Genomic DNA, 27,512 nt, shown 5'->3' with positions numbered 1-27,512 from the left:
CCTTGCATGTGAGCCAGAAGGGCAGGTATAAATATAGTAAATAAAAGGATTCAATCCAGTTGTTCAGGGGTGCACTGTAGGGTGGCATGAAAACAAAGCAATGGGGTTTATGGATTCCTCTGTTGTTACACGATCCAAGGCCAGTGAACCGCTTTATCCAAAATTTCCCATCTCAAGTTGTCCATTTTGATACTTACCAACAACAAGAGCAGAACAATGTCAGGATTATCACACGCACAAGCTACATGCAGGGGGGTCCATAAGTCCTCATCCTGATGGTTGACATTAGCTCCTCTTTCAATTAGGATTTCTGCGACAAATCCATTGTCATAGCGGGCACACTAGGAAGAAGAGGGAGAAAAAGATACGCTGAAAGCATAGCCTAGCCAGATTGTTGTAGTGGTTAGCACTGTTAGAGCCAGCTTACTCCCCTATGTTTTATGTAAACCGCCCTGAGCCTTATGGGAGGGCGGTATAGAAATATAAGGAATAAAATAAAATAAAAACTAAAATGAGAACTTTAGAAGTAGAACTGTACAGCATTCTACCATGCTGAGATAGGGATGCCAGTCTCCAGGTGGGACAGAAAAAGTGAAAGCAAAGGTTTTGTCTTCACTTTTTCTGTCCCATTTATTGTGCATACTACTCAGTCCCCAGGTGAGACCTGGGGATCCCCTGGAATTATAGGTCATCCCCAGATGAAAGAGATCAGTTTCCCTGGAGGAAATAGCTGCTTTGGAGGGTGGATTCCAAAATATTATACTCCACTGAGGTCCCTCCACAGCCCAAATCCTGCCCACTCCTGGCTCCACCCACAAAGCTTCCAGGTATTTCCCAACCCAGAGCTGGCAGCCCTACCCTCACAAACTCCAGGTTCTATCCCTAAATCTCCAGGCATTTCCCAAACAGTGCTGGCAACCCTAACAGCCCATGGTTCTTCCTGTGGATAAACAACCTAAAATGCCATGCAGGAAAGGCATCAGTTGTACTTAAAAAGCAGGAATAATAGTTCTGTTTTAAAAACTGTAGTTATGAATATGAATAAGGGTTTCATTATACAAGAAGTGAAATGTGAGTCTAGCTGGAAGTTTCCCCAAACTGATTTGCGTTTCATATTTTGGGGAATGAGACCCTGAGAAAAGTTGTTACGTAAATGTAAGGTGATTTTACTTCTAAAATGGAAACAAGGCTATGAAAGAAGTAGGCCTCTGAGCAGCCTGACCCTCCCTGGGTTATAACATTATAGCATTATAACACTGCTGCACAAGACTGCTTTAAAAAAACAACAACAACTTAGAAACAGCGTTGTAACATGATAACCCCTCCCTTTAAAAAAAGACAGATTTTTCAGAATGGAAAGGAGGGAGGGGAGGAAGGGAGGGGAGAGGGAGAACAGTGACAAGGAAAGGGGAGTTTCCAAATGACTCAAAATGGCAGGTGAGAAGAGAAACTCAGTTCTGTACTGGGCCACCCTGAATTAGACCTTGTTGGACCCCTCTTGAAAAGATGAAATCGAGTTTTCTGGGGATTCCTTTGCTATGGGGCAACTCGGGACTGTGCTTGAAGAAGCAAATGTTAGTGTGGAGACGGCTAAAAAAGCCAACCCTTAAAAAAAAATCCAATTGATATCGTTAGTGCAGAAACAGTCAGTGAGTCCACCTTATCTTTGTTTGGGACAGTAGAATATAAATGTGTCACTCTGGTTTAGTTACCTTTACAACCAGTCAGTTAATGGACAATATATCTGTAAAATATGTGGTCCAAGAATGATATGACACTGAAATCATTATGGCTCTTTATTTGCGAAGACACATGGTTCAAGCTGCACCAAGACTTCACTAACTAAAGCCCCACTAAGATCCCAATATATAAACATAGTGAGAACAAGGGGGCTGGCCACGGCAGTGAGCCATTGGCCCAGACCCCTTGATTAGTTTTAACTGATTGGCTGTTGCAGTGGTTGCGATGGTTAGAGTCCAGGTCTACCCAATCCTGCTGCAGGCCATGTGCCCGCATACACAATGATATCTATTCTCACCAGTCTTTAGAGAAAGCAAACAAGCCAGGAGCCAGAGACGCAGCAAGATATATTTGACTGAACGGACTTTCTGGAAAGAATAAGCGGCCAGACACAGCATGGGGATGTCTGCAGTTGCCGGTGTTGGCAGGAAAAACAGCAGAAGATCTGTTTAAAACAAAGAAACTTGTGGTCTAGCAGGATTGAAAAGAAAGTGGGGATTGCAGAAACAGGAACCGGAGAGGATTATCTAAGGAAATGGGGAGGGAGGGGGGTCTTCCAGGTGCTGTCAGGTGTTCTATTTCCACTGTCTTCAGCCCTGAGCTTCAGAAGTAATAAAACTGTCTTCAGTTCTCAGAACAACCAAGGAAGAGTCTGACCAAAAGAAGACTTTGAAGCAAACGAGGGAGTGCTCTGCAAACACTAACTGAGTGGAGGCTAGAGGAAGGGAAAATGGCTTTTTGAATCTAATTAGGGGAAAGAATTATCACAAGGATTGCCAGATTCAGCAAATGAATTATTTTAAAAAGCGCACAGGCACTTGAGGGACCGTCTCCTCCCATAAGATCCCACCAGTCAAGACATTCTTCCTAGGTCCTACTCTGTGCCCCCACTTGCAGAGGTAAGGCAGGTGGCTGTCAGATATGGGGCTTTTTCAGTGGTGGCACCTGCATAATGATTTGAGCTTGGGAGCCCTAGTCAGACACTCTGGCCATTTCTGCATGAGGAATTTACTCCTGTACAACCTCTCATTGCTCACAGGTCTTAGTGTTGCTTCCTCATGATGTCGGCAGCAACCTGTGGCTGTGCAAGGATTACCATGAGTTTTCATCCTGTTCGCTTCATGATGAGGGAAAGTGGATAAATCCACTTCCCCTTTCTTGTTGCACGGTAAAACAGTGCACAAACTGGGGCAAACCTGTCTGAAAGGAGAAGCGTGCAACCATCTTTGGAGCTTTGTGCCTGCCCTCACACCCTCCCTCCCCTCTCCATTTCTGGGTTGCATTTTTTTTAATGCCATGGTCCACGTTGGTACATGAACACAAACCTATATGCCTGTATACCTGTGGAAATAAAATGTACTCTTCCAATGTTCCCTTCCAAGTGCATATTTATATATTGGGAGCGGCCAGCCACCCAATCTAAAACACCAATTTTTTTCAGGTGGGAGATGATGAACAGGAAATGGGGATCCCTTGTTATGTTGGAGACATCTCCATATTAGCGTGCCATAAGTGTTGTGCATTTTTCTCCTGTATTTTTAACACATAAGATGGGCTTTTTAATTTGATTCTCCGAAATGGCAGCATGGAGTAGAGAAATGTTGCCAGGCACAAAGAATGCAACTGCGTGATCCTCGAGGTCCAATCACTGTGCCCAGCATGACTCTCAAGCCAATCAAAAGTCTAGATTCCCCTTGGGCAGAGCTATGTGGGAAGAGTAAGCCCACGTTCACAGCCTGCTGGCCATTTCCAGTGAGAGCTTCCTAGCTGCCATAGAGTCGACCTCGTCCTCTTCCTCCGCTCCTGCTGGCACAAGGGGACCATTGTGGAAGGAGAATAACGTAAAAGATCTCATGGCCATCTTCGTAGATGTGAAGGTACAGGAGGCTCTGAACGCCTCACATAGGAACCACAAGATCTTTGAGAACATCACAAGGGAGATGAGGGCTCTCAGCCACAGCCGGGGACCCTTGAAGATGGGCCGGCATACTGTCCCCTGGCGCTTCTGCAGAGCATTCACTTTAGGCAGTGGGTGGTTTCCTGGCTGATGGCCATCAGGGTGGCAGAGATCAGGTTGATGATGGCGCCCACCTGAGCCAGCACGGCCATCACCCTCTGATCCTCCATTTCCACACATGCCTGAAATGACCCCTATCCACGAACAAAGGAAGATGGAGGAAAGGTGCACTGGAGGAAGGTTGCTTAAGGTCACTTAGGGAGTGATCAGGGTGTGTAGTTGTGCTCTGCCAATCAGTGGGCATCGCTAAGTAGGACACAGATATCCAAACATAAATCAAGTCTACCATAAAGTGAATCCCGAAAAGAAATCAATGGTAATGTTTTATTGATGCAGCAGGTCCCTGCAGCAATACAGAAGTTTCCTTTAAAATAATAATAATTTTGGGACTCAGAGGGGGTGTTTGAGTCCCCAAAACCAGCGCATAAAGGGGATTGGTGGCTTCTGTTGATTGACAAGCCGAGGAGTGAGGATAAAAGAGTGGCTTGTCTGCACTTCTGGCTTCTCCACTGCCTCATTGGAAAGAGAAAAGCTGTGACGAGATGGCGGGATAACACGGGAGGGATCTCCCGTCAGGAAATGGCCAAACGTGCCATTTTACAAGCAGGAGACAGAGCGCATTTTCCGCCTCTGTGCGGAAATGGTCTCTAATTTCCATCGTAAAAAGTTAAAGAAAATAAGAAAATATTTATAAGATAATAAATAATACATACATAAAGAGGGGACTATGCTGCCTTCACCTGACTGCAAAGAGGAACCTAACAATCAAAACCCCTTTTCCCCTTTTAAGGAGCAAGAAGAGTTGAGTTTTTATAGCTCAATTTTGACTACTCGAAGGAATCCCAAAGCAGCTTCCAAACACCTTCCCCTTCCTCTCCCCACAACAGACACCCTTTCAGGGAGGCGGGGCTGAGAGAGCTCTAACAGAATTGGTCTGGGAGAAAAACTCTGTGTTTTTTTCAGGCCCAAGATCACCTAACTCGCTGCCTGTGTAGGAGGAGTGGGGAATGAAATCCAGTTCTCCAGATTAAAGCTTGCACCTCCTTAACCACCTCAGTAAGCTGGCTCTAATAGTACTAATTAAATACAAATTCAGATATTGCCATCTTTGAATGAATGAATGAATGAATGAATGAATGAATGAATGAAGGAAGGAAGGAAGGAAGGAAGGAAGGAAGGAAGGAAGGAAGGAAGGAAGGAAGGAAGGAAGGAAGGAAGGAACTGAGAAGCACAGCGTATTTTAAAAGAAATGGGCAAGGGAGAAAATTAAAGGGACCATAGCCTAAATGAAAACCCAAAAGTGCTTTGTCAATCCACATAGGAACAAAGAAAGAAATCACACCTGTAAAGGCTCTGTCACAACGATGATACTGAAGTGCATATTTAATAGGATTCTGTGCCAGCTTTGGCATTCACAGTTCATGTACCTTGGTGTTGAGCTGTATTCCCTAGACAGACACCTGTACGCACACACCCATGTCTCCGAGGCTAACATTCAACGTGCTTACCAGATGAAGGAAAGAGCTTCCTGATGAATTCACAAAGTGCGGATCGACTCCATCTTTCAACAGCTGCAGAACTGAAATGGCAAGGGGGGAAATAATATGGCACGGCAGCAATTTGATCAACCTCACCCCTGAATTGTTCATCAGTTAGAATTCTGCAATGTTAGGGTTTAAAAAAACAAAACCCTTCACGTAAGAGAAATGTGAAGCCACATGGCCTGGGGAAACCTGACATAACTCACTAAAAAATGCAGCAGGGAGATTGTCTTTAATTTGTCGGGGAGTATAATCGATGCAAGCAGACTGTGGGTGGGAGCCAATAACCCATGAATGGAAGAGATTCATAGAACCTGCGGTCTGTCTTTTGTCCCTTATTTGTAGCCGCCCTAGCCCACCCAAATTGGCCCAGGAAAATGATAACAAGCAAAGGAAAAATAGTCTCACAAACTGCTAAGCAGAATCCACGCTGTACTATAAAGAAGCAAACCAGATGGATTGGAAAACAAGTAAACTCCATTTCAACGTTTCCAGAAAATTGCTCAGTCCATTGTTAAGATGCATAGAACTAACAGGGTGAGGCAACAATTTCTTCAGCAAGTTCATCCAAACAAGAGCTGGGGATCCTTTATGGTTTAGATTAGACCATGCCAATTTACAGTGGCCAACCTCCAGGTGGGGCCTGGAGATCTCCCAGAGTGGCAATTGAATACATAGACGAATTCTCCTGGAGAAACTGTTTTTTCAGAGGGCGGACATTATGGTGTTGTACCCCAACTGAGGTCTGTTCCCAAATCCTACCTTCTCCAAGCTCCACCCCGATTATGCAGGGATTTCTGGACCCAGAATTGTCAGCCCTATAGTCGGTCATATCAGAATTCTTTGTCAGAAGCCACAGAAACACACATATTATAATAAACCTCCAAGGAACAGCATGGATGTGATCCTGAGGCAGGCAATGGCAAACCACCCCTGAATATCTTGTGCCTTGGAAATCCCCAGGTACGTCAGCTGTGACTGGACATCAGCAACCCCAAAAAGGCCTCTGGGACTGGGAGCATTCATGTTGCTTAGCTCAGGGGTAGTCAACCTGTGGTCCTCCAGATGTTTATGGACTACAATTCCCATGAGCCCCTGCCAGCAAACACTGGTAGGGGCTCATGGGAATTGTAGTCCATGAACATCTGGAGGACCACAAGTTGACTACCCCTGGCTTAGCTGCTCCTTACTTAGGCATGATTAAGTATAGCTGTCCTTTAAAGCAGGGGTAGTCAACCTGTGGTCCTCCAGATGTCCATGGACTACAATTCCCATGAGCCCCTGCCAGCATTTGCTGTTAAGGGCTCATGGGAATTGTAGTCCATGGACAGCTGGAGGACCACAGGTTGACTACCCCTGCTTTAAAATAAGGAAATCAAGTTTAAGGAACTGGTGCTTACCCATAAGACCATTTGCAATCTGGGTCCTGGCTATTTGAGAGACCACCTCTCTATCTATAACCCCCAGAGAACACTGTGTTGGTGGTCCCATGGACTAAAAAGATACATTTGGCCTCAACAAGCGCCAGGGCATTTTCCGAGCTGGCCTCTACCTGGTGGGATTTATTTATTTATTGAGCTTCTGGAACACATCCGCGCCCAGCTGGAACTCACACAGTTCCGCAGGGCTTGTAAAATGGAGCTCTTCTGCCAGGCTTTTGGTTGGGGCCAAAGCTAAACATCATCTACCTCTTCTATGGCCCCACCTATCCATCTACCAGCCACCACCATTGAGTGGAAGAAGCTCCAAATCACTGCCAGACTCCTGCCTGATCTGAGGAATTAGATCCCATTGCTAGTTTTTAACCTCTTTGAGCCAATGACATTTTAAATTAATTTGAAGTTTAAACTTAATTTGTTTTAACTCCTGTATCAACTTTTTTTTTTTTTTGAGAAGGAAGAACTCCTTGGAGAAGAGCCTAATGCTGGGAGCAAAAGAAGGGCAAAAGAAGAGGCAAGAAGGGGCTTATCCCTTCTTTTGAAGGCAAAAGAAGAAGGGGACGACAGAGAATGAGGTGGCTGGATAGAGTCACTGAAGCAGTCGGTGGGAGCTTAAATGGACTCCGGGGAATGGTGGAGGACAGGAAGGCCTGGAGGATCATTGTCCACAGGGTTGCTATGGGTCGGACACGACTTCGCAACTAACAACAACAACAACAAATCGAACTTTTATGTGGTACACTGCCCTGAGCCGGCCTCTTGGTTAGGGCAGGATAGAATTCCAATCCAACCAATCTTTATTTTTATAACGTGCCCTTCTGGTTTTGCTCTGGGCCGTTGACAACATGATTCCCACATCAGAGAGCAGTTCCAAGAGATGCTTTGCAAGCCAACTAGCCAACAGCAATGCAATCCTAAACAGGGTTACACCCTTCAAACCCCGTTGCCTTTGGTTGACTTGGAAAGGATGCAAGTCAATTTAGGATTGCGCTGTAATACCGCAACTTCCCTTTGTGGATTCGGTTAAAGAAGTTGTTCGGTAGGATAATGCAGATGCCTGTTGCTAAATCCCCACGTTACCGTCTTTATCGTCATGGCAGACAATGGCATCCTGGATCATGTCCGAGGGGCTGAAATGAACTCTGTGCTTCCTCCGACGTTTTGACTTCTTGGCGTAGCCTTCCTGCTTCAGGAAGGCCTTTTCCCACTTATAGTACGCTTTTATTTGATCACACCGCATCCGCTTCACCAGCCGCTGCCGCTGGCCAAGGGGGAGGGACTCAAGCAAGCACTGGTCAATTTCCATGTCATGGGATCGGAAAACGTTACATAGCTGGAAACAGCCTAGAAGGGAAGATGGAAGCATTCATGGCGTTAGTGGTACAGATTCCAGATGTTCCAGGAACTTCTTGCAAACCCTTTTGCCGTTTATACTTAACAATGTGCAACTGCTGGGCAATCTCATCATACGGACAACATACCCTGAGCCTTCAGGGAGGGCGGTATATAAATATAATAATTAATAATAATAATAATTTAAAAACTCTAAAAAATAGTTTCATTCAGTTCGTTATTGTTATTGTCATTGTCATTGTCATTGTCATTGTAATTGTCATTGTCTTTATACCCCGCCTCCCCCCGAAGGCTCGAGGTGGCTTACATAACCCCGTCCCCTAAAAACCATAAAATAACAATAAGATCCGATAAATTTACAATAGTGGCAACAACAATGGCTTAATCTACTCATTTGGTCTCCGCATCCTCAACTACAGGAGGGGGGGTGACACTCTCTACCGCCAGTTTGTGAGGGGGGGATGATCTTACCGCCCGGCCTCAGTTATAAGCCTGGCGGAAGAGCTCCGTCTTACAGGCCCTGCGGAATGCTGGTAATTCCCGGAGGGCCCTCAGCTCTTCCGGGAGCTCATTCCACCAGGTTGGGGCCAGGACCGAAAAGGAGCACACGGCACCATTATTAGAAGCACACGGCACCATTTCTGAAACGTGCTCTGTGGTTTCTTTACATTAATCTGCAAATGGATGGTTATACACTGAACACGATCAGTTAGGCACTGGGAGAGATCGAGGGCAAAAGAAGAAGGGGACGACAGAGAATGAGGTGGCTGGATGGAGTCACTGAAGCAGTCGGTGTGAGCTTAAATGGACTCCGGGGAATGGTGGAGGACAGGAGGGCCTGGAGGATCATTGTCCATGGGGTCGCGATGGGTTGGACACGACTTCGCAACTAACAACAACAATACTGAACACCCAGACAGATGCTTGGCTCTTGCTCTTAAACACTTTATTCCTGCATCTGGCCCCTATCTGGTGGAATGAGCTCCCGAAACACATCTGAGCCCGGTCAGAATTAGCACAGTTCCGCAGGGCTTGTAAAACGTAGCTCTTCCGCCAAGCTAAATTCTGGAGATTTTTGGTGGTGGGGATCGCTTGGGCATGAAATTGGGGTTGGTGATGAAGGTTGGATTGGTCTATTATTAACAAGAAACGGTTTTAGGAGAGTAGTAATAGCTTCCCAGATTTGGATAGCATCATTATCTGACTGAAGGATTGCATGCCACAAAGATTCCGTTTCTGGGTTTGCAAACATTTGAGAGAATTTGGATTGAAGCTGGTCAGACCATTTGATCGGACATGGTAAAGTAATACCTGCTAGTTCAGAAACTGGTTTCAAGAAGTTAGTGCAGGTGTTAGTCACAGTGGGCAGTGGTCACTTAACAAGCTATCAACAACCTCAAACTTAGCTACTAAGTAAATCAGATGAGACTGTGATGTAATCAATTGTGCTAGCTCGGTAAGTTGATAGGTAAGTATAAGCACCACCAGATATATCCAAGCTGGTACCATGCAAAATGTATAGATTGGCTAAAGAGAGCAATTTTAGAAGTTTGAGGCCAAATGTGTTGACCATCCTGTCCTTTGAAGACTGATCCAGGAGATAGGTATGGGTGGCTATTTGAATACTCTTATGGCCTCCTACATCAACTGCCCCAGAGTCTATTCTTGCACCCATTCTAATATAATAATTTGGATAGTGAAGGAGCAAGGATTCTTTGGTATCAGCCAGGGAGTCCCAGAGCTCTTCTCCTTGGCTCTTACTACTGTTAGGTGGAATATACACATTAATACATATTCATCTTCTGGGTAAAAGTCCCTTGACTAATTGGGGTCAGTGTGGGTAGGTGGGTAGTTGTGAGCTTCTGCATTGTGCAGGGGGCTGGACTAGAGGACCATGGAGGTCCCTTCCGACTCTATGATGCTAAGCCATAAAATAATAAAAGACATAGGAACAGCCTAGCTAAGACTCTAGAAAAATAATCATTATATTTGAATAGCTATCAGAGAGTAAGAATTGCAGGGTCAAAGACTTATTTACTTTGTTCTCAACAGGGCAGTAAAACTGTCATCACGACATCTCTCATATATGGGGCAAGCTAAAAGATAGGATGACCAGAGCCACAGGGATACCTTTTCTGCACTGCCAGCACCAAACCAAGCTGCTGCTGGGTGTCTGCAATGGGGTAGTTTGCCTTGCCACATCCTATGTCTCCATAGAGGATGTGACTCAGTCAATAAGGTGATTGACCATCACAGTTTTGTGAGTTTGAACCTAGTCTTTATTTTTTCCCCACATAGGAGGTTTTAATTTTTTTTACTTTTGAAAAGCTCATGAAATGGTCCATTTTTAACTTTTGACGTTTTTGATATGGAACACATCTTCTGGCATACCTCCTGGGATGGAAATGGGTCTGAGCATGACATCCGTAGTCCCGCCTCAGGGGGCATGCCAGAATTGGAGGGATGGAGAAAGGGAGGTAGCCAGTGGAGGCTGAGGCCAGGGCAGCAGCCCTGAGAGAAGGAGGCTGGAGGCTGGTGGGGAGAGAGGCTGGAGGGAGGCAGGTGGAGGCTGGAGTGCTGGCCATGAGGGAGGGAGGCAGCTGGTGGACGTGGAGGTGGAGGTCTCTGGGGCCCGGGGTGGAGGCTGCATGGCTAGTCAAAGCTGCAGCACCTCCCTACAGGCCTCCAGGGGCTGGGCCACCGGCACTAACCTCCAGGTCAGAGAAGGCTGGGGCACTCCAGGAAGAACAGGTAAGGAGGGAGAGGGGAGGAGTCTTTGTGTGTGTGTCAGGGGGGGGGAGTGACTGGGGAATAGGTTGGGGAAGTGAGAGGAGATGGATAAGAGGGGAGGGAAGGGGTCTGCATGTGTGAGCTTGCTAAGCTGCCCATCTGTCTCGACTTCTGTGGGACACTCACACATTTCAGGATATTGCCCCGCGTCCCGCCCGGGTCCTTAAAAGAGCATAAATCACAAAATAAAAATAATAAAATAAAAATAAATAAATTCCACCAGTCACAGATACCCCCCCTTTTTTATTTTAATAAAACAGCTAAACCCCATACAAATTCAAGCCCCCCCAAATATCTGGAAGTTGGATGTGAAAAATGCTTGAATCACCCCACTGCTCCGATTGTAATTTGCTTGTTGAAACAAATTATCTTTTTAAAAAAATGCTGGAATCAGAAGTCTTCTGCAGAGGCATATTCTCACACGGCTCACCCGTCCATCTCCTGTCAGCTTTGTTATGTGTTTTAAAAACCAGCTTCAAGAAAAGGTCATTTCAGCCCTTGCTTGGGGAGAGGCAGCTGCGTGGCTTCTGTCTGTTCTAGCCATGCCGGTTGCCTGCCAATTTCAGCATTTCAGAGGCTCTGGATCCCAAAGGCTTGGCCGGGGTATTCTCGCTCTCCCATCTGGTTCCCCAACATGCCCAAGAGGGAGAAATATCAACTTGCAAAATATGAGATATAGTCTCCCGCATTAGGCACTCATAAATAAAGCCCCATGTGTGTCTACAGTTATAGAATAGATTTCTGTCACTCTCTCTACCCAGGCCTGCCCTTGTCCTTGATCTGGAAATTGCAGCTGATTGAAAATGCGGCTGCAAGGGTCTTCACAGGAACATCTTGTGCTGAGGCAGCTGCGTTGGTTGCCGGTCGCTGCCCGGATCCAGTTCAAGGTTTTGGTTTTGACCTTTAAGGCCCTTCGCGGTCTGGGACCCACATACATGAGGGACCACCTGTTGCCCTATGCCCCCTGCAGAGCCTTGCGCTCTGCGGGCACCAACTTGTTGGTTGTTCCGAGCCCCGGAGAAGCACGCCTGGCCTCAACAAGGACCAGGGCTTTTTCGGTCCTGGCCCCTACCTGGTGGAATGACCTCCCGGAAGAGTGGCGGGCCCTGCGGGAGCTTCTGGCATCCCGCAGGGCCTGCAAAACAGAGTTCTTCCGACAGGTTTATGGTTGATGCCAGGGCAGGGAGGAAGATCTGATTAGCTGTCTCCTCGGGCTAGGCACTGGTTAGGTAATGTGTCATCTATGGTCCCCTCTTCCCACTTCCTCTCTTGGATGTTTTATTGGGGGGATGGGAGGCTGAGTTACAACACCATGTTCTGGTTTCTGCTGTATAACTTTTATGCTCGTGTTATGCTTGAATGGGGTTTTATTGAGGTTTTGATACGGACAACTGTAACCCTGAATGGTCGTAGCAATTCTTATCTCTGCATTCATTCATCTAGTTGTGGGAAAAGGCAAAAACATCTCATCCTCTGAAACATTCATTTATCGTGAATGTGTTGCTCGTTTTTAATAAAGACAACATGGGAGATATAAGCGAATATTGCAGGGGGAAGAACATCACAGTTAAGGGTTATAACATTTTCTGATAGCAGATTGAGACCACCCAAATCCCTGCCAGAAGTCACAATGCAAAGTAGGGCAGAGTCTTGGAACTGAGATAATTAAAATTAGATATGAAACCCTGGGTTATTTTGTAAAACCAACACACCTTTCTTCAGTACAGTCACATCAGCTTCCAAGCATAAAGATCTAGCCCAGGGCAAAATCTGCTAATAGAAGTTTGCTGAAATTCATAAGGCGAAAGTGTGCGAGCTCAAAATGAATAGAGCTAGCTCTCCTGTCAAAGCATAATTATACCCAATTATCATCACTGTCTACATTTGCCGCCCTAAAGTTTTGCTGCTATGCTGCCCACTATAAAATATTGAAAATTACTATGGTACGCAAATTACTAAGAGTATTGTCTACGAAACAAGCAAGGCTCAAGTTACAGATGCCCCATTCTAAAAGCCAGTGGTTGATATTTCTCGTCTTTCTTCACTTCTTGCTTGGAAAGAAGCAATGAAAATTGGATTAGATCAAATCCTGACTCACCCAAAGATCTGGGCCTGCTAAAATCAGAGTCCAGTGGCACCTTTAAGACCAACAAAGATTTATTCAGGGCGTGAGCTTTCGAGTGCAAGCACTCTTCCTCAGACTATGAACTCTTTACGTGACCGTGGGAATAAATAGCAAAAATTAATTCTGTTACATTAGTAAACTGTGTCACACAACCAAATACAGCCAATGATAATTCTTTACCAAAACAGCCAATCTATCCCCTGGAATCCCCTGGAGTGCGGACTTCTAATCTGGCATGCCGGGTTCGATTCTGCACTCCCCCACATGCAGCCAGCTGGGTGACCTTGGGCTCGCCACGGCACTGATAAAACTGTTCTGACCGGACAGTGATATCGGGGCTCTCTCAGCCTCACCCACCCCACAGGGTGTCTGTTGTGGGGAGAGGAAAGGGAAGACGACTGTAAGCCGCTTTGAGCCTCCTTCGGGTAGGGAAAAGTGGCATATAAGAACCAACTCTTCTTCTTCTTCTTCAAAGGCTCTCACCTCACCATACGCTGCTTGCCCCATCTGTCTCCATACAACTGTGAAACTGTGAAACATTCCTACAAGGGAATTGCTGGTAACTATTGTAAAGGTTCAGTCTAGGGACATTTAGCCCTGACCTACATGGCCCAGGCTAGCCCCATCTCATCAGATCTCAGAAGCTAAGCAGAGTACACCCTGCTTAGTACTTGGATGGGAGACCACCCAGGAGGTCTATGTTCCCTACACAGAGGCAAGTGATGACAAACCCCCTGTTACAAACCTCGAATATTCTTCCACAGGGGACAAAACGAGACATTTCTTATAGAAAGAATCCAACGTTCTTTATTGAATCCAAGGAGGGAGCATCTGGGCACTTTGCTAAAGGAGATCATTGCTCAGGACAATCCAAGGAGAGAGGCCTCAAAAGCAGCTGATCTGCAGAGAAAGGCTTATCTCCGTGGATCAGCTGTTTGGCAGGCCGTGGCCGAATTGACTGAGCTGTACTCAAATCATCTGCATTTGAGTCCCTATACTGATAAGATTTGGGTGGTTTTGGTATATCCGAACCGATTCTGTCTGAATTGAAACTGTGCCAGTCTTTTTACTTGGTACACATCACTAGTTGGAAGATGCAGGACCTGTTGAGTAAGGTAAAGGTAAAGGTATCCCCTGTGCAAGCACCGGGTTGTGTCTGACCCTTGGGGTGACGCCCTCTAGCATTTTCATGGCAGACTCAATACGGGGTGGTTTGCCATTCCCTTCCCCAGTCATTACCGTTCACCCCCCAGCAAGCTGGGTACTCATTTTACCGACCTTGGAAGGATGGAAGGCTGAGTCGACCCTGAGCTGGCTGCTGGGATTGAACTCCCAGCCTTACAGGCAGAGCTTTCAGACTGCATGTCTGCTGCCTTACCACTCTGCGCCACAAGAGGCTCTTCGACCTGTTGAGTACAAGATTCAAAAACATATGAAGAATATCCTACGGGGGTATCAGAGGAGATGTATATTTAACAGTTAGATTAGGAACGTCCTGATATTTTCAACTTGTCTCCTCATTTTGAGATTTCCTGCTCCTTTGAGCATACTTCCTCCCTGCTTGCCTCCAGATAAAGGAGAATGAATGCAGAACAGAACAGTTAGACTGTTAGGAATCTCTCTCCTCTCCTCTCCTCTCCTCTCCTCAACAAGAAGTTGTTTCTTTTCACAATAAAACTATTTTTAAAGCAGACTGGTACTCCCCTCCTCTTTGCAATTTTAAGCTCTGCCAAGAGCCATAAATTGGCTGTAACTGGATGGAACGATTTCCACTAGAGAAATTTACTTACACCTTCAAGAACAGCTGCATCGCTCCTATTATAATTATTACTCTTATTAACTCCCTGGCATGGCTGCAGCAACTGAAGTGGAAAGGTCAGTATCCCTGTTCCATTTATCCAGATATTCTTGTTTTTTTCTGAAGGCCTGGGATTAGAAATGGGGGAGGGGGGATCTTCTATGCAAATTGCTCAATTAATACCCAATCTTCCAAGCAGTATCCTGCTTTGCTACCAAGAATTGGGTCTGGCTGCCTCAGAGCAATCAGGGCTGATGCAATTACAAAGACAGCCCGGACGCCCGCCCCAAATGACTGGTGCAAAGCTGGCTGATTTCCTGCCATATCCATTTCCTCTGTCCCTCCAAGCAGTTATCCTCTGAGAAAATCGGTGAGGCTCTGCAGAAGTCCTTTGCTACAAGTGGAATCATAAGCAGGGGCTGCAATCAATTTCTAGCCGGCGGGGAGGGAAAGCGACTTATCAGATACAATTAATCAACCCAACAGGCTTTTCGGTGGACTGGCTAATTGATCTATCAGTGATTGCCTGAGAATACAGAGTTGTTTTAAATGGCTCCAGTGCTATTGCAGTGCAAATAAGGATGGTCCGCCAGAAGGAAGTGGGCCCTGGGTTGCATTGCTAGGGTTGCCAGCTCTGGGTTGGGGAATATCTGGAGACTTTGGGGGTGGAGACAGGAGTGGGCAGGATTTGGGGCAGGGAGTCCTCCCTCCAAAGCAGCCCTTTTCTCCAGGAGCAGAGATGACCCTTCAGCTGAGGATGAGTAGACAAGAAAGAAATTTTCAACCTGGCGATGGCAAAAAACTTTATTCAAACAATAGAACAAGTTCCTAGGTACAAAACCTCGGGCCATTCCGCACGAGTTCAAAGTAGCAGGAGTGTGGCAAATTGTAATCGCTACTAATTTGCAGTTATGCACGACATCGCACACAACCTGCCACACTCCTGCAAATGATCAGCTAAAAGCGCTTCGTTGTAGCGCTTAAAGGGAAATCCCAAAAAGTGGATTCACCCTCTGAAAAGCGCTACACTCTTGCAACCAATCTGCAACACTCGCGAAAAGGTTCTCTGTGTTACCATTGTTGCGGTTTCAGCAAAGTCCCTCCCCCTGGCTCTCTCCTCTGATGTTCCGTCGAAGCGATCGCCATTTTTTTTTCTCGGAGCGAGCAGAGAGCAACGAACCGGCGAGCCTTCATTCACCCAGCGAGGCTTCTCTGGCTGCAGTCCCAACACAGAGCTGCTTTAAAGCTCGCCTCAAGTCACCAAGCACAACACAGCCCCGTTTGCTAGTTCCCTTTAATTTCGGCCGAAAATCGCACCCATGCACGGGGGAGGGATTTTTTTCCCACTCGGGGGAGCGTGGCAACGATGAATCGCCAGCTCAGACACCACCTGCCAGCTAGATGGGTCTCTCTGTTGCAACAAATCAATGCAGATTCAATGAAACGTGTTTTTTTTTTAAACCTGTTTTTAAAGGCAAAGGGGCTTTTTCGGAGCATGGTAACAGCCGGCCATTGGCTGCTCGTTTGATTGACGGCCAGGGGCGGGACAAAGCATGGAAAAAATTGCTTCCTTTCTAGTGATTTTTGCAGAGACCGGAAACCTGTGGGAAATGATTGAAACGCAATGGGATTCCACTACAATGGCAGGTATGCATAACGACGAATTCCACTATTTAAAATAGCGTTTTTTCTTTCAGTAATCAATTTGCCACATTGGTCCTGGTGTGGAATGGGCCCTCATTTTTGTATTTTACTTCATCAGTGAACTTATTTTTTAGTTGGTTTTTTCATTGTTTTTCCCCCCAAGGATACTAACAAAGTCTTCAACACACTACCTTATATTTTATACCTTAAATCTTCAGCCATATAACTTGGGTCTATTGATATCAAAGGTCCATGAAGGTAACTATCTTATAAATGACCCCATTTCCACCAATGAAAAAAACCAACTGAGAAATAAATTCACTGATGAAGTAAAATACGAAAACGAGGTTTTATACTTAGGAACTCGTTGTATTGTTTGAATAAAGTTTTTGCCCTCACCAGCTTGAAAATTTATTTCTTGTCTACTTTTCTCTAGGAGAGCTGATCTCTGTTGTCTGCAAATGAGCTGTAAAACCCGGGGGATTCTCAGGTCTCACCTACAAACTAGCAACCCTATGGATAGCCCAGGCTAGCCGGATCTGGCCTGACCTTAGAAGCTAAGCAGGGTTGGCCCTGTCAAATTGGCCAGCTGGGAGTCTCCTGGTTTTATTATCTAACGAGTTTGGCCTGCCAGCATGGTATAATGGTTAAAGTGTTGGACTAGGATCTGGGAGAACTAGGTTCAGATCCCCAGTCTGTTGTGGAAGCCTGCTGGGTGATCTTGGACCAGCACACACTCTCAGAAGAAGAAGAGTTGGTTCTTATATGCAGCTTTTCTTTACCCGAAGGAGGCTCAACGTGGCTTACAGTCACCTTCCCTTTCCTCTCCCCACAATAGACACCCTGTGAGGTGGGTGAGGCTGAGAGAGCCCTGATATTCCTGCTCGGTCAGAACAGCTTTATGAGTGCCATGGTGAGCCCAAGGTCACCCAGCTGGCTGCGTGTGGGGGAGTGCAGAATCGAACCCAGATTAGAAGTCTGCACTTCTAGCCACTATACCAAACTGACTCTCAGCATAACCTACCTCACAGGGTTGTGGTGAGGATAAAACTGAGAAGAAGAAACAATTTAAGCCAGTTTGGGGAGAAAGGCAGGGTATAAATAAAGCAAATAAATAAATAGAAGATGGCCAGGTAGGCTGATTCTTGTTTTACTATAGATTCATAGTAACAGCAAGCCAAGGGAATTGTTTTGTTACGATATATAGTTTGGATCAGGGTGATATGGAATCTTTGTCTGGGGGTCCATGGTGGCTCTCCACATCCCTGGTTTTCAACAGTGAATAAATAAGTCATCGATATGGGAGAGGGAAAATGGGCATTGGAAGCAAGTACAATATTCTGTTGAATCATCATCAATGTTCAGCAATTTTTGCTACACCGGGGATTGCTTTCTGATGTTGGGCATGAATGAACAGAACATGAAGAATACCCTACAGGTGGCATTGGAGGAGACGTGTATTTATCAGATTAGGAACTTCCTGATATTTTTCAAATACTCTCCTCTGGCTGATTTGGAGACTTCCTGCTCTTTTAGGCACATTTCCTCCCTGCTGGCCTCCAGACTGAATGAATGCAGAGCAACAGTTAGACAGTTCTCTCTCTCTCTCTCTCTCCTTCGATACAAAGTTTGTCTCTCTTCTTAATGTAGCTATTTTACTCTTTTAGGCAGCTTGGTGCTCCTCTCTCACACATATTTAACCTCTACCAACAGCTTAGGAGAATGTTGATGAAATGAACATGTTATCTCCTCCTTACTCAAAATATTCCGACACAAACCATGGGCCACTGTACAAACTTTCACCACATCAGGAAGACTATGTTATTAAAAGCATTCGTCTATGGTTTATACAAAAGTTCATTCACAGGGTAATGCTGCTACATTTAGGGACCTCAGAATCTGATGGCAAAGGGAGGGGAGGCTTCTTTGTCCATGAAATCAGCACACATTTTCAGTTCACCTGAATGCTCTTCTCACTTTCACTTAGGGTAGCTTCTTTCTCTGTCTTTATCACTCTCTCTGTCTCTCTGATCATTCCTGGGAGGGCTCAGTTACCATAGCAACTCCCTGCAAATAAAAACAAATTGGGATTCAAGTATAAGTGCAGATCTCTAGGTCTCTCAAAGGCTGCTTGATACCTTTGGAGAGAGTCCAGTCGGAGAACTTATAGAGCTGTTCTTCAGACACCAAGATGGGCCTCAAAGTTGGCATGTTAAGAGTCGAGGCAAGGGCCTGTCTTAGATCCCTAAATTTCTGGCCCAAAATAAAACTCAGAGCCCAAGGGCTTTTTCCTTTGATTTTTCGAGACCCTCGTAAATCTAGTTGGCTTAAAGCTACCGAGACCGAACTCGCATGCCTGAGCTTCACCCCAAGTGACCTACGTAGATTGGGTGAAGATCAGGTTAAGCAAGTCCTCAGGCAAAAAACAGAAGACACTGAAAGGCAATTGGACATAGCTAATGCTCCAGCTTTTCCCTCAACACCTGCTACGAGATATACAGCTGCCTATTCCTCATCAACTGATATCAGTAAATATAGAAGAACCATCCCACTACTAGCAAGATGCTCGGCCAGTCTCAGAGAGTTTGTGCACCTGCCCATTAAGGGAGGTGGAAACAACTGAGCACGTCTTTTTCTGCTGCCCTTTGTATACCGCAGCCTTTGTAGTCCATGTCCTGTATAGTGCAGGGGGTTGGACTAGATGACCTATGAGGTCCCTTCCAACTCTATGATTCTAAGTTTATCCAGCCACTTCTGGACAAGAAGCTGTACCAACAGAAGGAGATTGATCCAAAGAATTGCTCGTGGATGAAGAGGTTCATCCCAGATAGCTAAATTCTATGCCCCTGTGATTCAAGCCCGCTGGAATGATAGAACACTCACAACCATGTTCCTTTAGCTAATTTCACTGGGGAAAAAATGTAATTTGTATATTGTCTAAAGGTTTTTAAGTTTTATCTGAATTCTGGTCTGTGACCATATAAACAAACTTGTACTTGCGCTTGAGTTCTAGATCTGGGTCCCAAAAATGAGAAAGGTGAATATTGGGAGGGAGCTACACTTCTGTGTAAACGAGATCTTGGGGTTCTTGTGGACTGTAACCTAAATGTGAGCAGACATTGTGATGTGGCAGGAAAGAAGGCAAATGCAGTCTTGAGCTGTAGCAACAGAGACATCACACCGAAATCACAAGGTGTCATAGTCCCACTGTAGACCGCATTGGTCAGGCCACACCTGGAGTACTGTGTGCGGTTCTGGAGGCTTCACTTTTTGAACATGGACAATATTGAAGAGTGATGAGGATGATCAAGGGCCTGGAGACCAAGCCCTGGGAAGAAGGCTGAGGAACTTGGGAATGTTCACTCTGGAGAAGAGGAGGTTGAGAGGGGACATGATAGCTCACTTGAAGTATTTGAAAGGGTGTCACTTGGAGGAGAGCAGGGAAAGGTTTCTGTTGGCAGCAGAGGATAGGACCCACAATAACCAGCTAAATATCAGGAGAGACTATGATGGATGCTTTAGGCTGATTCTGCATTAAGCAGGGGGTTGGACTAGATGGACTGCATGGCCCCTTACAACTCTATGATTCTACCCAGCTCTCAGAGTTTGTGCTGCTAAAGCAATACACGTTGGTGGGGCATCCTCAAACAAACAGTTTTATGCATGACTATAATCTGAGATATGGTTAGCATATATGAATATTTGTACTCACCCTCTTGTTGTTGTTATGTGCGAAGTCGTGTCCGACCCATCGCGACCCCATGGACAATGATCCTCCAGGCCTTCCTGTCCTCTACCATTCCCTGGAGTCCATTTAGGTTTGCACCCTCACCCTCTACTCTGACATTAATGCATTTCCTTTCCATGTACCCCTGATAGGCTTTCCTACATATAGGTGAGGCCTGTAGTTTATTACAACTGGCTTCCAGGCTACAGAGATTGAGAAAATTGCAACCTTAGAGGATGGATTTTATGGCATGAAGTCTCTTCTTTCTTTCTCACTGGATCTCCAGGAATTTTCCAACCCAAAGTTGGCAACTCTAGCCCTTGATCCCAGATTCAAGTGGGTAGCCGTGTTGGTCTGAAGTAGCACAACAAAAATTGAGTCCAGTAGCCCCTTTAAGACCCACAAAGATTTATTCATGGCGTGAGCTTCCGAATGCAAGCACTCTTCCTCAGACTAAATGGACAACCATCATAACTGTATCAATATAAGGCAAATGCATATTGTGGCAAATTAGTAACCTGTGTCATAATATCCAAATTAAGCCATATAATGTCATATGATAATGCTTTGCTAAAAAAAAGCCAATCAGTCCTTTTGAGTTCAGTTGTAGTTCACAAAAGCATTGGAGAAATATAACTGTCCACATTAGTAATTAATGGCAGACACTCACGCCTTGAATAAATCTTTGTTGGTCTTAAAGGTGCTATTGGACTCTATTTTGGCTGATCCCACATGGTGACCTAGAACATTGATATCCTGCAAGAATTGTGATCAATGTATAAATGCCTTCTGTCTATATGGAGGGGGGGGGGCAAACTGTGTCTCTCCAGATGTCCATGGAGTACCATTACCATGGCAATAGTACTCCATGTATATCTGGAGAGACACAGTTTGCCCCCCCCTAGTCTAAAGAAGAAGAAGAGTTGGTTCTTATATGCCACTTTTCCCTACCCAAAGGAGGCTCAAAGCGGCTTACAGTCGTTTTCCCATTCCTCTCCCCACAACAGACACCCTGTGGAGTGGGTGAGGCTGAGAGAGCCCTGATATCACTGCTCGGTCAGAACAGTTTTATCAGTGCCGTGGCGAGCCCAAGGTCACCCAGCTGGCTGTATGTGGGGGAGTGCAGAATTGAACCTGGCATGCCAGATTAGAAGTCCGCACTCCTAACCACTACACCAAACTGGCTCTCAAACAAACTGACTCGATGTTGTGCAACCTGTAGATGAATATGTGAGGGTCAGAGGACCCAGGCTGAGCCAGCAAGTGTAATTCTGTCCTCTACATCAGTGGTCCCCAACCTGTGGGCCGCGGCCCGGCGCCGGGCCGCAAAGGCCATGGCGCCGGGCCGCGGCTCCCTCTCCCCGCCCCCCCCCGCCCCCCGCAGTAAAAAACTTCCCAGGCCACAAGCTTGCGGCCCGGGAAGCTTCTTACTGCGGGGAGGGCGGGGAGAGGGAATCAGGGCCGGGCCGCGCCTTGGGCGCGGCTCGCGGGCGCGGCCCGATTCGCGGGCGCGGCCGGGCGCGGCTCGCGGGCGCGGCCCGATCCGCGGGTGCGGCCCGCGGGCGCGGCCGATTCGCGGGTGCGGCCCGCGGGCGCGGCCGGGCGCGGCTCGTGGGCGTGGCCCACGCGGTCCCTGCGGGCGCGGCCCAATGCCCTGCCGGTCCCCAGCCTAATAAAGGTTGGGGACCACTGCTCTACATGTCAGAGCTGTAGATATGATCACACAAAATAAGGCTACAGTGTTATTGCAGATTTTTGTGGGTTTTCTGTGATGTGTGGCCACGGTCTGCTAGTTTTAGTCCCTGACGTTCTGCTAGTAACTGTGGCTGGCATCTTCAGAGACAGGAAATGGCAAGATGAGAATCTCCATGCTGAAGTGGACGCAAAAAAGTTACTGGTTAAATATCAGGAGCTAAAACTACCAGATCATGGCTACACAACCCGGAAAACCCACAACAATCCTTTGACTCCATCCATGAAAGCCTTTGACAATTCAGAGACAGATTTTTGTTTAAATCAGAGTTCACTTTGAAATCCCTGGCAAAGACCTCAGCACCACCAGCTAAAGTGATGGAGATAATAGAAATTACATGTTCCATTACCCACCATATGGTCTGAGGATTTGATAAATACAGAGATTCTTAAATGATTCATTAAACCAGGCTTTCTCAACCAGGCTTTCCTGAAACCAGGGCATTTCTTGGCAGCCCTGGAAGGGTTTCCCGAATATGTGGGAGTTAATTATTTTTAAAAGTTATTTTTTTTTAAATCATTAAACATTTATCGGGTGATATGTCAACCCACCCACCCATCTCGAAATGGCCAATGATTGGCCTGGAGAAGGTGGGAAGAAGAAGAAGAAGAAGAAGAAGAAGAAGAAGAAGAAGAAGAAGAAGAAGAAGAAGAAGAAGAAGAAGAGTTGGTTCTTATATGCTGCTTTTCTCTACCCGAAGGAGGCTCAAAGCGGCTTACTGTCACCTTCCCTTTCCTCTCCCCACAACAGACACCCTGTGGGGTGGGTGAGACTGAGAGAGCCCTAATATCACTGCTTGGTCAGAACAGCTTTATCAGTGCCGTGGTGAGCTCAAGGTCACCCAGCTGGCTGCATGTGGGGGAGTGCAGAATCGAACCCGGCATGCCAGATTAGATGTCCACACTCCTAACCACTACACCAAACTGGCCCTGGAAGGGTGGGCGTGTCCACAGCTATGCTTCCCAACCATATTCTGTACAATTGCGCCCCTTCTGGGGTTTCTTGAAGCCTGAAGAATGTTTCAGGGATTTCTCAATAGCAAATAAGTTGAGAAAGGCTGCATTAGACATTAGGCCTTGTGGGTGCTAGTATGTTTACAATGGCCAGTGAAATGAGACAAAAGCCAAATTAAACCAAAAGATGGATCCTGCTTGTACCCTGTCAGGGACGATCCAGAAAACCTCCATGACACCTTTAGATTCAAGCTGTGAAATCCATAATTCAGACAAGACCAGAACAACAATTACAATAAGATTCACACTTTCTGGTTAACATTGCCCTGCCACAAATCAAATTGAGAACTTGTAACCCATTTGATTTCTGTAACAGCAATGGCTTCCGATTGAATACAGAATAGAAAAATGAAGACTGAACCTCAATTTGTGTTCATGAACAAGAGCCTGCTTCATCAAACGCATCCTCTCTGAGTCTAATTTTTTCCCTGGCAGCTGCTTCATGGAACTACCGATGTTCAGGCAGTCTACTTTTTGTGTGCTTTTAAAAATTATGATTTAAAAAACCCACAAAATGTGATAGAATATATACTAAGCATCTGGGCCTTTCTAAATCTAATTGCTTCATAGCAGGTTAAAATAGGCCTAGTGTTGAACATGGTCTTGGAACCTATCACTGCAGAAATGAATAAATAAATGAAGCCCATTTCTCAATGAATCCAGACGGGTAGCCAGATTGGTCTGTTGCAGTAAAATTAAACAGAACTCCAGTGGCCTTTATGGTGCTACTGGAATTCTATTTACGTAATTCCATTTCTTAATGGAATTTCTGAAAGGGTTTGTCATTTGCGGGGAGGCTTCCATGCTTGGGTGAAGACGGATGGGGCTAGCAACAGATCTCTTTTAAGTACTTCTTTCCACAACTAAGAAGGCGCTTGCAATTAATCACTAACTGTAACATTTTTATACCCCCTACACTTTTGTGAATGGCACTTGAACCCAAAGGACTGATTTGTTATCCTAGCAAGGGATTATCCAATCTTCATTATCATGCTGCATATTTGTGGATGTCTTTGTGATGCTGTTTACTAATTAGAGGTGTCAACCACGAGTTGTTAGCCCACTGCCTTTCATGGATAATGGGGACAGCCTTATAGAGGCTGATCTCCTTTCTCCAGAACCGGACATGGAGGATAGCAGTGGAGGAAGAGTTGTCCATCCCCTTTGCGCTCCCTTGTGGGGTTCTGCAGGGGGCAATACTCTCCCCCATGCTTCTTATCACATATGTGTGCCCTCCGGCACAGCTGATCTGGGGCTTTGGACTGGGTTGTCATCAGTATGCAGATGATACCCAGCTCTATCTCCTGATGGAAGGTCAGCCAGGCTTCCCCTTCACAATAGTTAAGGCTTTTTGTGGCCATGAATATCATGTCTATCGAAGATCTGATATATCTGATATCTGTTTCTCTTCTTGAAACCAGGTGAGTTGCTTTCACTGGTTTTATTTAATCTGTTCCACATATATATTTCAGGAGGAGTAGCCTGTCTCATGGCTTAAGTGGCACTCAGCACTTAACACCCACTCAGGGCACCTGTCCCACCCCTGAGTGCTTCCTCCTCCTCCAACCAGCTTGCCTATCTCTCCAGCGGCCAGCCTATCACCTTCTATTCCCCCACCCCTGACCACCCCCTCCTCCTCCCACTTCCCTCTGAGGGTTGGAGGCTGCCAATCCTTGCTATGTGAGAGCTGCTCCTGCTGGTGGCCTCCAGCCTGAAGCCTTCCAGGTCCTGGGGGGAGGGGGAGGCTGTCCACAGAGTTCTTCCACCACCACCCCAATCTAGGGCCCGTTGTATTCCTGACAGCAATGGGCTTGGCCCCTAGTTTACATATAAAGGCAATACTCAAGATGCTGGTGGTTAAGTAACGAGACTGGTCTAAATGACCCAACTGTTGAGAAACACCGGCTAAATTGAGAGAAGTAATAATTTTTGCTTCCTCCCAGTACTTGTCTTCAAGCCCAACACCACATTAACAGTTCTGACCAGTGATTAAGTACATTCTCCTTAAAAATCTAATACAATTCAGTGGTTTAATCCATCAGATCTAGGAGCTTCATTTTTATGAACTTCAGTCATTACCATATCCACTCCCTTTCCAGTAAAATTGCTTCCAGATGCTCCTACAGTATGGTGTAGTGGTTAGGAGTGCGGACTTTTAATCTGCCGAGCCAGGTTTGATTCCCTGCTCCTCCTCCACATGCAACCAGCTGGGTGACCTTGGGCTCGCCACAGCACTGATAAAACAGTTCTGACCAAGCAGGAATATCAGGGCTCTCTCAGCCTCACCCACCTCACAGGGTGTCTGTTGTGGGGAGAGGAAAGGAAAGCCGATTGTAAACTGCTTTGAGACTCCTTCGGGTAGAGAAAAGCGGCATATAAGAACCAACTCTTCTTCTTCTCCTTCTCCTTCTCCTTCTCCTTCTCCTTCTCCTTCTCCTTCTCCTTCTCCTTCTCCTTCTCCTTCTCCTTCTCCTTCTCCTTCTCCTTCTCCTTCTCCTTCTCCTTCTCCTTCTCCTTCTCCTTCTCCTTCTCCTTCTCCTTCTCCTTCTCCTTCTTCTTAACAGATTGTGTAAATAGCTAGGATCAGGGCCTGCAACAAACCAAGATGCCGCCGCCACATCCACTTGGACCCCATTATCACTGACCGTGGCAGTTCCAGATATTGGGAAGCCCAGAATAGACATCTCCAGGGCCCCCTCTTTTGTATACCACCTGATCTCCTCCCCCTGGGTCGCCAGGTCCTTCGGCGCTGCTGCCAGCAGATGTGGAAGTACTTTCCAGGAGCCACACAACATGGCCACGTCTCTCAAAAGTAATGACAACATGCTGGAGAAGTCGGGGGAAACACTGGCTTTGGGACAAAATTCTATGGTAATATTTGCCTCCGATCATAAAGTTTTGCCCCCAAACCAGAGCATCACCCCCCCCCCAATGACCTTGATGGGCCCATATCAATTCCAGTTGATGTCTGCATATTGTGTTGAAACAAGGCATTCCTCCGGTTTGGGGTAAGTTGGGAGGGGCGAGGTGTGTCTGGAGGGGGAGCCCCTGCCAGGACCAGTGGACCTTGCAAATCCCCCATGCCTCCTTCCCACCCATCCATCTCTTGTGCGACTGGGAATCTTTCCCCTTCTCACAAGCCCTCACACCACCTGCGATCAAGGCCACCAGCACCACATTGACACCCTTCCTGCAACAGCACTGGCTGCCGTGGCCACCAGAAGTGGTGCCAACCATGACCACTTGCATGGCTGAAAAGCTGGGAGTGTGGGTGTAGGGTGGGTTTTTATTTATTTATTGTATGATGCATGTAGCATAGCCATGGGATGTGAAGATTGTCTGGCATCCAATCAAGGGATGTTCAGAGATGGTTTGTCATTGCCTGCCTCTGTATCGTGACCCCCGTGTTATTGGAATAGCTTCCAGAGCCTTGGAGGTCTCCCCTCCAAATGCTAACCAGGGTCAGCCCTGCTTAGCTTCTGAGAGCCGATGGGACCGGGCTTGCCTGGGCTATCCAGGTTAGGGCTGGGAGCAGGGAAAGATACTTGGACAGGTGTGTGATGTCAGGGCATCTGTGACATGGGTCCCAACCAGAAATCCTGGGTCGTGGCAACTGCCTTACCTCGGGGTATGCTGACACCGGCCCCTGATCAGCAACCTAATGGCCATGCCATCTCAGATCCATTCCCTTGCTCCTTTCCCAACATTATAGATGCCATCAATTGTCAACAATGCCCTTCCACTCTCTGCATCAGACAAACAGGTAAAGGTATCCCCTGTGCAAGCACCAAGTCATGTCTGACCCTTGGGGTGACGCCCTCTAGTGTTTTCATGGCAGACTCAATATGGGGTGGTTTGCCATTCCCTTCCCCAGTTGTTACTGTTTGCCCCACAGCAAGCTGGGCATGCAAAAGAATAAACAGCCCTAAATCCAACATTAAAAACCACAACACTAAGAAAACCAGAGGGGTCATGTTTTAATCTTCCAGGTCATTCCACTGCTGATCTAAGAAAAACAGTCCTCAAACAAAGAAACGTCAAGGAAAGATTCTAGGGTGAGATTAATGAGTTTGAGATCATTCACAAGTTCAAAACAATGGAATCCCCCGGAAAGGGGTGTATATGTCAGGACTGAATAGAAAATAGGATTCTCATTTCACTACAGATGCTAATTTTCTGACCCACATGGTTCCCCTCTGCTCTAGTCAAGCTGATGACTATGTGCATTGTACTTTTGTATTCTTTGCAAGCATTCTTTCACAGCACCCCTTTCACTTTCTGATTGAGAGAGACTCAGGGCCATTCCGCCCAAGTTCAAAGTAGCAGAAGGCTTGCAAATGGTAAACGCTACTAATTTGCCATTCCGCATGACGTCGCACACAATCTGCAACAGTCCTGCTGCACTAGCACTTCGTTTTAGCGATTTCGGGTGAATCCAGAAAAGTGGATTCACCCTCAGAAAACTGCTACACTCCTGCCAGCAACCTGCAACACTAGCGAAAAAGACCTGTGCATTCTTAACACTGCAACAAAGTCCCCTGGCTCTCTCCTCCGAACTTCCGGCGAAGCGAT

General features: G+C 46.4%; 1 protein-coding gene across 3 annotated transcripts in view; it reads right to left on the bottom strand.

Moving 5' to 3' along the window:
* The window catches only part of MYO16 (myosin XVI), a 167,649-nt gene that overhangs the window by 89,418 nt on the left and 50,719 nt on the right, over window positions 1-27,512 (bottom strand). For all 3 annotated transcript variants that reach the window (XM_077314411.1, XM_077314418.1, XM_077314403.1), the window contains exons 2-4: window positions 7,818-8,081; window positions 5,266-5,336; window positions 198-341 (exon numbers count right to left, since the gene is read on the bottom strand). In XM_077314411.1, the coding sequence (XP_077170526.1) occupies window positions 198-341; window positions 5,266-5,336; window positions 7,818-8,043 (441 nt within the window). In that variant the 5' untranslated portion in view covers window positions 8,044-8,081. The remainder of the gene's footprint in view (window positions 1-197; window positions 342-5,265; window positions 5,337-7,817; window positions 8,082-27,512) is intronic.

This window comes from Paroedura picta, chromosome 1 (genome assembly GCF_049243985.1).
Source record: "Paroedura picta isolate Pp20150507F chromosome 1, Ppicta_v3.0, whole genome shotgun sequence".
Classification (NCBI taxonomy): domain Eukaryota; kingdom Metazoa; phylum Chordata; class Lepidosauria; order Squamata; family Gekkonidae; genus Paroedura; species Paroedura picta.
The sequence above is the reverse complement of the archived record's forward strand: the minus strand, read 5'-3'. Positions and strand labels throughout refer to the sequence as shown.